This window comes from Larimichthys crocea, chromosome XXIV, assembly GCF_000972845.2.
Source record: "Larimichthys crocea isolate SSNF chromosome XXIV, L_crocea_2.0, whole genome shotgun sequence".
Classification (NCBI taxonomy): Eukaryota; Metazoa; Chordata; class Actinopteri; family Sciaenidae; genus Larimichthys; species Larimichthys crocea.
The window spans coordinates 4,186,790-4,198,969 of record NC_040034.1 but is presented as its reverse complement, the minus strand read 5'-3'; the positions used below and the strand labels follow the sequence as shown (position 1 = coordinate 4,198,969).

Sequence of the window (12,180 nt, the reverse complement as noted above, 5' to 3'; positions counted from 1 at the left end):
AAAAAATATAATATATAAAATAAAATAATTTCCCCCTGGGATTATTATTAAAGTGTTTCTGATACCTGTATTATATGTGTGTGTGTGGTGTGTGTGTGTGTGTGGTGTGTGGTGTGTGAGTGAAGAGAGAGAGTGCTGAGTAGTGAGTGAGTGAGTGTGATAAATATATAATATACACAAACACACGCAGCTTTTTTTTTTTGCAGATGTTGCACATTATTTAATGTAAATTTGTATTTTATATACCATTTATTATATTATTATTTATAAGGTGTGTATAAAAATATAATATAATATAATATAATATACTATAATTACTATCATATCATATACTATACTATAATATAATTCTTAATAGATGTAGTAGAGTATGTAACAAAAATAATTTCCCCCTGTGTTTCTGATTGACCTGTATATAAGTGTGTGTGTGTGTGTGTGTGTGTGTGTGTGTGTGTGTGTGTGTGTATAATATATAATAAACACAAACACACACACATTCATATAAATGTCCTGTAACGTTTAAATCCGCGGTTACCGGCTCGGTGTGACGGTGACTCGGTGTGACTCACCGGGACGCGCCGGGGTCCGCCACTTCCTACGGTTGGGTTTTTGAAAGGACCGGTTGGAGCCTCGCTCCGCTCCCGACCAATCGGAAGTCAGTATTTTTCGCGCTGGTCGGCCGCAGAGTTTGAGTTTCCCGCAAGCTTCAGACTGAATGAAACCTCCGGTTTAACGGGATGAACACGGCCTCCACCCTCCGTTAACCGCCGACAGGACACCCAACAGGTAACTGCGGAGAAACGCCTGTCGTGTTATTGTCAAGCCGGTGGGTTTTTAACCGGCGTCGGTTTTTAACGGGAACACTTGTTCGGGGCCGACCATCCATTTTAGCTTGTCGGCTAGCTCACGGTGCTAACGTTTGAATGGGAGTCAATGGGCCGCGGGCTAGCTTCGGCTAGCTTCGGCTAGCAGGGCTAACTCCGAGCTGTCATGGCGCCGACACAAATAACAGCGAAACAACCGGAGGCGGCGAACACGGAGCACGGCACCGAGCCCGGGACGGCTCCCGGTTATCCATCCACCTGCCGGGCTTCAGTGAGGCCGGTTAGCGGGTGCGTTATCTGCGTTTAGCTCAGTGCGGGTGGCGGCTTTGTCTATTTGCTGGAATGCGGCGTAATGGCTGACTGTGGCCGTGACAGAGATGCGGGAGCACGGTGCGGGGCGGAGGAGGAGGAGGGGGGGGGGGGATCCACCGCCTGTCCGTGCCCGGGATCCGCGAGCTTCAGGTTGTAGTCGGTGCCCGTGATAGTGCAACTTTAAAACCTTTGACGCTTTTTACGTTGAACACGGAAAAAAACTTTGCAGGTAACGTCGGCTTGTCGTTACAACCGAGCCCAAGTAAAGTAACTTAAACCCACGATGTAACGTGTTGGCGTTTTATTTACACCGACTCTTGTCAGCTGCTTCCATTTCCGCGGCTTTTCTAGCCGGTGATGCGGCGGTTACGCGGCACAGCCGAGCCACCCACTCATTGGGCATTCGCTGCATGCGGTGCAGCTCCTCCTGCCTCCTCCTCCTCCTCCTCCTCCTCCTCCTGCTCCTCCATACCTCCTGTACCACAGGCTGCAGCTAGCCGCTATAGCTCGCTTCTCTTACCGGGTAGAAAACTTAGAATTGTCGCGGTAGGAGCTTTTTCCGCCCGCCCTGCGTGTGTGTGTGTGTGCGTGTTTTGTCCGTGTGCATGAGTGCGGGTTGACCTCGTTCACGTTGGCTGTGATTCACGCACAGGTCTGCTGCTCACTGAGGCTTCAGTATTCATTTGGTGCACGGAGGTTTTGTTGCTTCAGCCTGAAAACATCCGAACAGGTGCAGGCTTTCCGTGTCTCTGCCATTTTGTGAAATGTGTAACTCACAGGATTCATGTTCCAGATTTCTGTATCAGCATGTGTGATGTTGTTTCCTGGTGGGACCTGTGGAGTAAGAAGTTTGTGTGTGTGTTCTCCGTCCTGCAGCTCGTCGAGCCTGGAGGGGGTTAGATGGGATGGACAGCAAAGGTAGTTCCCTGCCTTCCATGCCTGAACCAGCCAACCCGATCAGCATGAAGCAGCCGCCAGAGTCGCTCAGTGTACGGAAAGGTGGGGGGGACATGAGCAGCGACCCAGCTCTGTTAATTGATAAAGCTGCTGCCCAGCTGGCCGCCACACTACAAGACGGCGTCCTTCAGAAGGTGGCTGGCTACAGTCATAACAACCACAGCCACGAAAGACTCAAAGACTTGACCTCTCGCGTGCTGAACGGGGACCAAGACACGCTGCCTAAGCTTTGCGCTCCGGAGCCGCCCATGCTGAAGGGCGCCGAGGTCCCCGCGACGAACGGCACCCATCAGCACAACTGCACTCCTCATCCCGAACCCGAGCTGAAGGCGACGATACCGCAGGTGGTCAAGCAGCCGCTGTTCGAGCCCTTCTGTGCCAACGGGACCAGTTTGTCCGCGACCACAGAAGATACTATATCTGGATCGGAGAAGAGACAGGACGCGAAGAAGAGGAGGGGGCGGCCTTACAAACCAAAACATCAACCGAACCTCGGCTCCTCTCCCGTCCCCGCGGAGACACTCGACCACACAGACGCCGTGGACGAGACTGAAGCAGCGGATGAGGTTTTACTTTTGTTCCTAAAAACAACAAAACAGTTATCTGACAGATTGTTCCATCTGTTGACATGTTAAATATGAAGTAAATATTATTTCTACATAGTCCTGGTAGTGATGGATGTCTCTGACATGGCGTGTGTGGGGAAAGTTATTGATTTTTAATACAGAAGGTGTCGGGATCTTCATCGGTTTCTATTTTTATTTATTGATTAACTGATTCTTGTTTCTCTTCTCCAGCCCGATCTCATCCCGGAGTTAACGGAGGAGGCTACAGAGGAGTCCACGGAGGAGTCTCCTCAGGTGTCTCCTCAGGAGTCCCCTCAGGTGTCTCCTCTGCTGACCTGCTTCTCTGTTGGTGAGCTGGTTTGGACCAAAGTGTCAGGGTACCCCTGGTGGCCTTGCATGGTGACCACAGACCCAGAATCCAACAGTCACTTCAAACAGAAACAGAAAGGTGAGCGGCTTTAACACCTGCGTCAGGTTAACTCTGCTTCAGGTGAAGTGAAAGGCTGAAATACTTCTACTACTGCACGAGGCATATTCATTTTTAGATTATAGTTTATTTATTGTAATGTTCTGATTTATTTCAGCGGCCAACAGCAGGTCAGGCGTCCTTTACCATGTGCAGTATTTTGGAGACGCCCCGGAGAGAGGCTACATCTTCGAGAAGAACATGGTGTCCTTTACCGGAGAGGATCAATACCACGAGCTCAGCCAGGGCAACAAACAGCCGCCGTCCCGCGTCATCCACAAAAAGGTCAGTCAGGTTCTTCCCTCCTGTGTGACGGCCCGTGTTGTATCGTCTGTACTGTAGAGGATGTGGCGTGCTGTTGTTTGGAAAGACTTGACTCGGAAATCTTGCAACATTTAAAATATTGCACTTCCCTTAAATTGTTTTATACAAAAGAAGGAGAAGTGCTGCTCGAATGAGAAATCTGGCAATTTTGCAACAAAGAAAAGAATAATCTATCTGTGCAGGTAGTTTTTTGCTATTTGAGTCTTCTGCTGTGACATGTCTGAATTTGTTTATATAATGTCGTCGTCTTCTTCGTGTAACCTTGCTGTTTTCTCCCTGTACCATGCAGACGGCTGCTTCCGTGCCCCATAAACTCCAGGCTCAGTGGAACATGGGCGTCATTCAGGCCAAGGAGGCCCTCAGCATGTCACTAGACGAGCGCATGGCGAACTTCGCATTTCTGTACGATGACGACGGGCCTCACCTGAACCCCCACATCATGGAGAAGTTGAAGCCAGAACAGAGCAACGAGCAGGAGCAGGAAACGGAGTCCAGGCTAAGCCCAGATCTCCCCTCGCTGCTGGCCGACTCCGCCGTTCACCCCGCAGCCGCCCCTCAGTCCCAAGACAGCACTTCATCAGGGAAAAAGACACAAGCGCCCAGAACGAAACTCAAAACGGGAGGATGGCAGAAAATTGGCAAAGGCCACTTAAATGATTTCCTGTCGAAAAATAAATTGAACGACGCGGTTTCTTCCAAAGCAGAGCTTCATCCACAGTCAGCCTCACAGGTTAGGAACACTCACCACAGTCTGAGACTAACTCAAAGTGCTTGAACTGACTTTATTCATATTTTGGCAGCCTAAGAGAGTTTTTACTCGTGTCATTTGATGCATTTGTTTGTGTATTTTGCAGGATGCCACCACTTCTGCACCAGATATTCAAGCTGAATCAGTCATACCTCAGAAGAAAAGGAGGAGATCCAAACAGGCTCAGTCTCCCACGAAGACTGTGAGGAGGAGGAAAAAACCCGCAGCAGCCAACACCTCTGACCCCGCCAGCAAAAGGAAATCAAAGCTTGTTTCTTCGACTGAAGATGTTTCAGAACCGGTCTCGCTTCCAGTTTCAGTTCCAGGTTGGTTGAAAGTTGAAACGCAGGCAGCAGATCAGCGGTGGCCATCAGTTAATGGTTGGTTAATTTCATGCTTTAAATTAGCAAATGTGGCCGGTGGGCTTGTGCCAGTCGGAGAATATATCGATGGTTTGTGAAATTAACTTCAGAACTGAGAATCTGCATCTTATCGTGCATTTAGGTTTGTGGTGGAGCGGCATGTCTGCCCGCTGACTCTGACCGCTTAACATTACGGCTGATATGGACTGTGATATTAAAGATAACGTTAACAGAACATAACAGGCTTGTTGCACCGAGCACAGACACACAGGCTTCGAAAAGGGAGCTGTCGTTTGAATAGAGGAGATATAACCGTCTCCCGGCCATCGTGGCCAGTAAAACCGTGAATTTGTGGGTTTGCTGCGGCGAGAGTTTCCCCTCCTAGTCGTAGGGAGGGTGTGTTATAGCTGTTAGACTGTTGAAACTAAGTCAGCTGTTTGACCTCGATGGAACTGAAGCTTAGAAATGCAGAGCATTTATCCAAAATGGTGATGATTGATTGTGCACGTGGTATTTTCTTTAAAAAGCAACAGAACACACATTTTATTGGCTGTTATCGACAAAGCAGCAGAGCTGATTCTTCAGATGGGTCAGTTAAAACTTCTAAAACATAAAAAAGTAAGTTTATTCAAGTCTTTGAGAATAAGAAGTGTCTTCTTTGAACTGGGTGTGACCATTTTTATTTGAGCTTTTTGATATTTTCTTTAGTCTCGTCAGTTAAAGGAAGCTTTGAATGATTCGTCAGCCTAATCTTAAAAACTGCATTTCCTGTTCAAACCTTTTAACAGCAGATAAAAATCTGTCAGATTCAAATTAGGCTGTTTAACAGTTTTTCTTTTGTTTCCAGTGAAGCGGGAGCGGAAGAAGACTTCTAAAAGGCCGCTCGCAGACGCCGCAGCAGACAAGGATCAGCAGCCCAAGAGGAGACGTAAAACCAGCAAAGATGCTGAAAAACAGGTGAGTGTTCCCGAAAACTGCACCAAGTGATATCGGCTAAGCAGATACTTATCATGGCGTCAAACTTTGTCAGGCCTTGACTTCAGAGGGAACAGAGAAAAAGCAGAGGAGGAGGAGGAAGAAGACTGACAAAGACCTGAAAGAAACCAAGCAGCGACGGAAAAAGTCGACCACGCTCCTCACTGGTAAACCGCCGTGTTCGTCTGTTCTGAAGGTTTCCACCTCTGTCGTTCTGCCGGTTTGTTGTGGCTCCGCGGCACTCAGGTTGTCATCGGCCTTGTTTCTTTGCACAGATGATCAGGATGCAGAGAAACCAAAACGTCGGAGGAAAAGGAAGCAGGATGGAGAGAGCCAGGCCACGCCCTCCAAGGCAAAGAAGAGGCGGTCCTCGCCGTGTCCTGATCCCGAGGTGAGCGGGAAAAACCTGGCTTCAGCCTGTAGATGGATTCTAGTTTGTTTATCGCATATTAATCATGGCTTTTTGCTGCAGGGCTCGGGGAGTGAAGGACGTCCTGATTCTCCAAGCGACAGCTTAGACGGGACGAAGAAAGGCGAGCGGAAGAAGGAGTTCGTCTGCCAGGTAACGTTCACCTTCAGCATTTTCATTTGACTTTGGAAGATGCCTCTATGCTTGCTTCTTGAGATAAATCTCTCCCGGTGAACATGTTGAATCACACGCAGCCGCCTCTGAGCTCTGCGTGTTTTCATCTGTATGTTTGTTCCCTGCAGACGTGTGAACAGGCCGGTGAGGACCTGGTGCCCTGTGAAGGTCAGTGCTGTGGGATGTTTCACCTCCACTGTCTGGGTCAGTCATTCAAACCCGACGAGAAGCTGCTGTGTCAGGAGTGCAGCACAGGTGAGGCTCTTACTTAATGTTCTAAAAGGTAACACAATAGCATCATGTTGAAAGTTAACCCTTCATGACATGTTTGTGTCATTATAGTTTTTGTGATGGCCGGGTAACATCAGCAGCATGTTTGTAATCGATCTCTCCTCTCAGGAATCCACTCGTGTTTCAACTGTAAGCAGTCGGACGGCGCCGTGCGTCGCTGCCACGTCCCGCACTGCGGCAAATTTTACCACGAGGCGTGCATCCGCCTCAACCCGCTCACCGTGTTCGACAACAAGGGCTTCCGCTGCCCGCTCCACACCTGCCTGGGCTGCCACTACGGCTGCCGCACCAAGCACAAGGCCACCAAAGGTGCAGCTCTGCACGCACGCACAGCACTTTTATTGTAGTTGTTGAGGTTCCTTCAAACTTCAAGCTACTTTAGTTTGATGCTGGAATGAAAACACATGAGATGTGAGATTTAACGAGCCTCGTTCTGTAGCCTGACTCTGACTCATCGTCTCTCTCGTGCTCCAGGTCGTTTGATGCGTTGCCTGCGCTGTCCTGTGGCGTACCACGTCGGTGACCTGTGCGTGGCTGCGGGCAGTGAGATGATCACCAACACTGCCATCATCTGCACGAACCACTTCAACGCCAAGAAGGGCTACAGCCACCACAGTCACGTCAACGTCAGCTGGTGCTTCGTCTGCTCCAAAGGTTTGCTCACCTCTCAGTAGATGCAGCAGAAACAATAGCCGCACTCGTAAAAATGACGGCGTGCTGTGTTGCATTACACATCTCAGTGTAGTCATCTTTTTATTCTGTAAGTGGGTCTTTATTTCCACCTCTGCTGTCAAACACCGCAGGAGCTCTGGCTTTAATGTGCTGCAGCAGCTTCACACTGAGAATTATGTGACGTTTAAAAGGTTGTAGATTTTCCAGATGTTCTTGTAGAGCCGTCTGAAAATGATTCATATCTCCTTAATCTCTATGAAGGGTAATAAAGAAATAGTTCTGGCAGCTGGAGCTGTAGCGAGGCCGGCCTGAAACTGTTAATCACACATGCTGAAAATCAGAAAAGCTGAACTAACATGAGAATCGCAGCCAGTTCACAGAGACGGCTGCAAGGTGTGTAGAAAAATGAAGTTTGTGATTAATAGTGGAAATGCTTCGGAGCGTCTGCACCAGCTCTTTATCTATCCGAAACACACACAGCAGTGTGTGTGGGCGCTTAGCGAGCGGCTACGTGGCAGCGCGTCAGGCTGCTGTTGTTGTGCTCGTTTTATCGCCCCTGAACAGATGACTCAGCTGTAATTAGTGTAATTTGTTCCACACTGCTCTGAGATTTAATTGAACGTGTTAATGTTGCAGGAGGGCAGCTGCTGTGCTGCGAATCCTGTCCAGCCGCTTTCCACCCCGACTGCCTGAACATCGCGATGCCTGATGGGAGCTGGTTCTGCAACGACTGCCGGGCCGGAAAGAAACCCAAATACAGAGACATCATCTGGGTCAAACTGGGAACATACAGGTGAGAGAACTGATCGCCGACACGTCTGTGAAACGTCTGTGTTTCTGTTGTTCTGTTGAATAAATGAACCTCCTCCTGCTGCCTCTCTCTCTCCTCAGATGGTGGCCCGCAGAGATCCACCACCCCAGAAGCATCCCCACCAACATCCAGCACCTTCGACACGAGATCGGAGAGTTCCCGGTCTTCTTCTTCGGCTCCAAGGATTACTTCTGGACTCACCAGGGCCGAGTGTTTCCGTACATGGAGGGAGACCGAGGCAGCAAGCACCAGAGGACCGGCATCGGCAAAGTCTTCAAGAACGGTGAACATCTCCCGCCTAGAAATATACACGACACGGCTGTATTTAAATTATTCAAACCACCTTTACATGGTTTTCTCTCCTCAGCGCTGTCGGAGGCTGAAGTTCGATTCAAGGAGATAAAAATGAAACGAGAGGCCAAGGAAGCTCAAGAGAACAGCCGGAAACCGCCACCGTATAAATTTATCAAGGTCTGGAATCTCATCGAGGGCTTTTATCTAAAAATCTGATGAAGTTAGGATAACATTACTTTAATCCCTTCCAGAATAGATTTACACAGGTCCTTGAAATCCTTAAAAAAATTCTGAATTTGAGGGGAACAAATGAAGGCTTTGAAAGTTTAGATGGTGCTTGAAATATCTGTATTTCTGTGCAAGAATAGAAATAGAAGTTGTTCAATATTTGTTTTTAATGTTGTTAATTACCATCCGGTGTTGTAACAGTAATCAATCGTAATCCTCGTTTCAGTCTATGCCATGCTGGGTCCTTGAATTTGAGGGAATTGGGCCTGGAAACGCCTTGAAAAAACCCTAGGCATCCTTATGAGTTTTTTTTATCTGTTCCTTCCTTCAGGTCAACAAACCCTTCGGTAAGGTTCAGGTCTACACCGCGGACATCTCCGAGATCCCCAAGTGTAACTGCAAGCCGACAGACGAGCGGCCGTGCGGCTTCGAGTCCGAGTGTCTGAACCGCATGCTGCAGTACGAGTGTCACCCTCAGGTGTGTCCCAGCGGCGAGCGCTGCTGCAACCAGGACTTCACCAAACGTCTCTACCCGGAGACCAAGATCATCAAGACGCCCGGCAAAGGCTGGGGCCTGGTGTCTCTGCGGGACATCAAGAAGGTGAGGACGAGTGTGGACTGTTGATTTGAATCGTATCAGGAGATGTCGCTGGTTTCTGTTCTGACGTGGCGCTCCTCAAACAGGGCGAGTTCGTGAACGAGTACATCGGAGAGCTGATCGACGAGGAGGAGTGCAGGGCGAGGATCAAGTTCGCTCAGGAAAACAACATCACCGACTTCTACATGCTCACCATCGACAAGGTTAGTGCCACGCCTCGGCGGCCTGTGGAGCTACTTTTTGCTCCGCAGTGTGTCGCGGTGCTGCGTCCTCAGCAGCAGCACCGTCTCCACTGGGAGCAAGATGAACAGTCTGGTACTGCATTGGGAATGTTGCATTATAAGGAAAGTGTAACATTACAGAGTCGATACCACAGACACGACCCCAGCTGGAAGTCCGCCTGTTCACATCTGTTACAGATCTTATAATAATTTACACGTTCTAAAAGAAACGAATCACTAACTCTGATTTCCGTCACCCTCTGAAGGACCGGATCATCGACGCCGGTCCGAAAGGAAACTACTCTCGCTTCATGAACCACAGCTGTCAGCCCAACTGTGAGACGCAGAAGTGGACGGTGAACGGCGACACGCGGGTCGGCCTGTTCGCCGTCTGTGACATCCCAGTAGGTGAGACGAGTCAGAAACGACACCGAGCGGAGCTTCTTCGTCTGAAGAATTCTTTCATCCAGCGTGAAAACAAAGTCCCGTCTGCTGCTCGAGATGATTTTACATAAATGTTTTTTGTATTCAGGCACCGAGCTGACCTTCAACTACAACCTGGACTGTCTCGGGAATGAGAAGACGGTCTGTCGCTGCGGCGCTCCAAACTGCAGCGGGTTTCTCGGTGATCGACCGAAGGTGAGTCGCACACCTGAAGGTTCATGCTGACACAGATTTACCTGAGCTGAGTTAAAGCATACATTAGATTGTTCGGACTGTTTGTGGGTCTTTAATACAAATATGTTGACGTGTTCTCGTCCTGTCCAGATGTTGGTTGATGCAGGTTCAGGGGGAGATGAAAAAGTTCAATCCCACTTCATCAGATTAGCTGACATGTGTTAGATATTCCATAGATAGATAAGTGGATCTAGATGAAATGTTCTGGGTGAGTCATTGATCCAATTCATCCTTCACAGAACTCAAACGGCCAAGCGGCCGAGCCCAAAGGGAAGAGGGTGAAGAGAAAGTACAAGAAGAGGAAAGCGGAGGGGAAGAAGAAGTCTGAGGACGAGTGTTTCCGCTGCGGGGACGGAGGACAGCTGGTGCTGTGCGACAAGAAGACCTGCACCAAAGCGTACCACCTGTCCTGCCTGAACCTCACCAAGAGACCGTTTGGTGAGAAACACGGGAAGAACAGAATCATAGACGCACACGTCACTGCAGCTACATCTAACCTGCAAACACCGAAACATTTTAATTCAAGTCATTATCATTTGTTGTGACCGCAAACACCTGCTTCAGATATTTCATATTCATTTCATATCTGTGCGTCAGGTTTGTCCAGCGCTTTTTCCAACTTTGTAAAACAAAATGTAACGCAGAGAAATTAATTTACTGAAGTTATGTCTTAAAATAATAAATAGTTCACGTCACGTGGACGTAGAACCGATCCTGTTTGAGTCGGCGTGTTTGCGTCACATCTGTAACTTTCACTGTAAACATTGTTTAAATGTTGCACTGAGCTTCGTCCTCGTCTCACTCTGTCTGCTCTCGTCCTCCCTGCAGGCCGCTGGGACTGCCCCTGGCATCATTGTGACGTCTGCGGGAAAAACTCGGAGGCCTTCTGCCAGCTCTGCCCCAACTCCTTCTGCAAGGTTCACCAGGAGGGGGCGCTGCGTCCCTGGCCCGCCACGGGACAGCTGTGCTGTTTGGAGCACGACGAGCTGGAAGGAACGGACAGCCAGGACCAGGACGTCAACTCCGAGGCCAACGAGACGACGACCGCCACTACTGCCGCCATCGCTGGCCGTCCTCCGAAAGGCTCCAGGAAGGCGGAGGGAGCCGAGGCCAAAGCGAAGGGCTCCAAGAGGAAAGCAGCAGAGGCCTGACGTGACCTTTGACCCCGCTCAGAGAGCCACCACGCCAAACTAGACTCTGACAGCCGCTTCCACGTTCAAACACAAACACCCGCGTAACAAGAACCAAGGCACTGTACATCATCAGGGAACGCCGCTGATCTCTCACACGCTCGCAGCTGAACTGTCCTTTTCGATTTTTAGTTTTTAGTTTTGAACGTTTTCAGGTTTTCACTCGTCTGCACTGAGGCATGAACCATCTGTGGCAACGCACAACGCAGCGGAGCGGGTGATTCTCACTTCCATCAACCAAACAAATCGTCTTTGTTTTGTTTTATTAGATTTCTTCTTTTTTTTTTTTGTTTCCTGCAGAGAAACTGAACCAGTAAAACACGAGCGTCACCGTCTGCTCACGTGAACCCGTCGCCCCCTGGAACAGCAGAGTTTTATAGCTATATCTATATATGTGTATAACAAAGACCAAAACTATGATTACTGGAATAGTGTAAGACGTCAAACAGGTTGCCAAATGGATTGTTTTTATTTTTATATATAGTGTATATATGCCAGATGTAATATGGAACACCAAGACACTATGGAAAGGCCTCAGATGACCTCTTTACTTCTCTTCGTAGCCATAGGTTACATAACTGTAGACGTTTGCTATTTTACAGCCTGTCGTTTGTTCTAGTTCAGTTTTACTGTCGAGGTTTGACTTTAGTTTTTTTTTTTTTTTTGTATCAGCATGCTGAACGATGGCGCCACAAACCGTTTATCTACCTGCCTGTCCAGAGATCATGTGACTCCAGAAAGTATTAAAGCGAGCGCGCTCTTACAAACTGACAAACACTACTGGGAGGTTTCCGAGGTCTCGAACGCTCGCTGCTTCACGTCAAACCCGATAAATGAAGGAATCCTGTTTTTTATCGTAAGGTGCTGTTTCTTCTTCCACGTCGACGTCATCGTGCTGACTCGTTCTTTCAGTGACTTTTTATCGATGATGAAGACCTCGACTTGATTTATTTTTTTGTTTTTGTTTTAATCCTCAGGAGGTTTTTAGTCTCAAACTGCGTCCAAACACTCGCCGACAGCACGCCGGCTCACGCTGTGTAACCGCAGCTTTGGACAGTTTTCCACGTTTGTACTTGACAT

General features: G+C 48.7%; 1 protein-coding gene across 3 annotated transcripts in view; it reads left to right on the top strand.

Moving 5' to 3' along the window:
- The first annotated feature begins 538 nt into the window (after window positions 1–538).
- The window catches only part of nsd2 (nuclear receptor binding SET domain protein 2), a 12,644-nt gene continuing 1,002 nt past the window's right edge, over window positions 539–12,180 (top strand). Inside the window, exons 1-22 of one of the 3 annotated variants that reach the window (XM_027274723.1) lie at window positions 539–786; window positions 2,013–2,659; window positions 2,891–3,107; window positions 3,247–3,410; window positions 3,739–4,179; window positions 4,304–4,523; window positions 5,407–5,516; window positions 5,590–5,701; window positions 5,810–5,925; window positions 6,007–6,096; window positions 6,246–6,372; window positions 6,517–6,717; window positions 6,883–7,062; window positions 7,717–7,873; window positions 7,972–8,174; window positions 8,259–8,362; window positions 8,745–9,014; window positions 9,098–9,214; window positions 9,499–9,640; window positions 9,765–9,871; window positions 10,150–10,348; window positions 10,739–12,180. The exon at window positions 10,739–12,180 is cut by the window's right edge and continues 1,002 nt beyond it. In XM_027274723.1, coding sequence (XP_027130524.1) covers window positions 2,042–2,659; window positions 2,891–3,107; window positions 3,247–3,410; window positions 3,739–4,179; window positions 4,304–4,523; window positions 5,407–5,516; window positions 5,590–5,701; window positions 5,810–5,925; window positions 6,007–6,096; window positions 6,246–6,372; window positions 6,517–6,717; window positions 6,883–7,062; window positions 7,717–7,873; window positions 7,972–8,174; window positions 8,259–8,362; window positions 8,745–9,014; window positions 9,098–9,214; window positions 9,499–9,640; window positions 9,765–9,871; window positions 10,150–10,348; window positions 10,739–11,061 — 4,218 coding nt within the window. In that variant the 5' untranslated portion in view covers window positions 539–786; window positions 2,013–2,041 and the 3' untranslated portion in view covers window positions 11,062–12,180. Of the gene's footprint in view, window positions 787–1,618; window positions 1,683–2,012; window positions 2,660–2,890; window positions 3,108–3,243; window positions 3,411–3,738; window positions 4,180–4,303; window positions 4,524–5,406; window positions 5,517–5,589; window positions 5,702–5,809; window positions 5,926–6,006; window positions 6,097–6,245; window positions 6,373–6,516; window positions 6,718–6,882; window positions 7,063–7,716; window positions 7,874–7,971; window positions 8,175–8,258; window positions 8,363–8,744; window positions 9,015–9,097; window positions 9,215–9,498; window positions 9,641–9,764; window positions 9,872–10,149; window positions 10,349–10,738 lie in introns of those variants that run through there. The other 2 variants (XM_027274721.1, XM_027274722.1) reach the window with 2 other exon arrangements.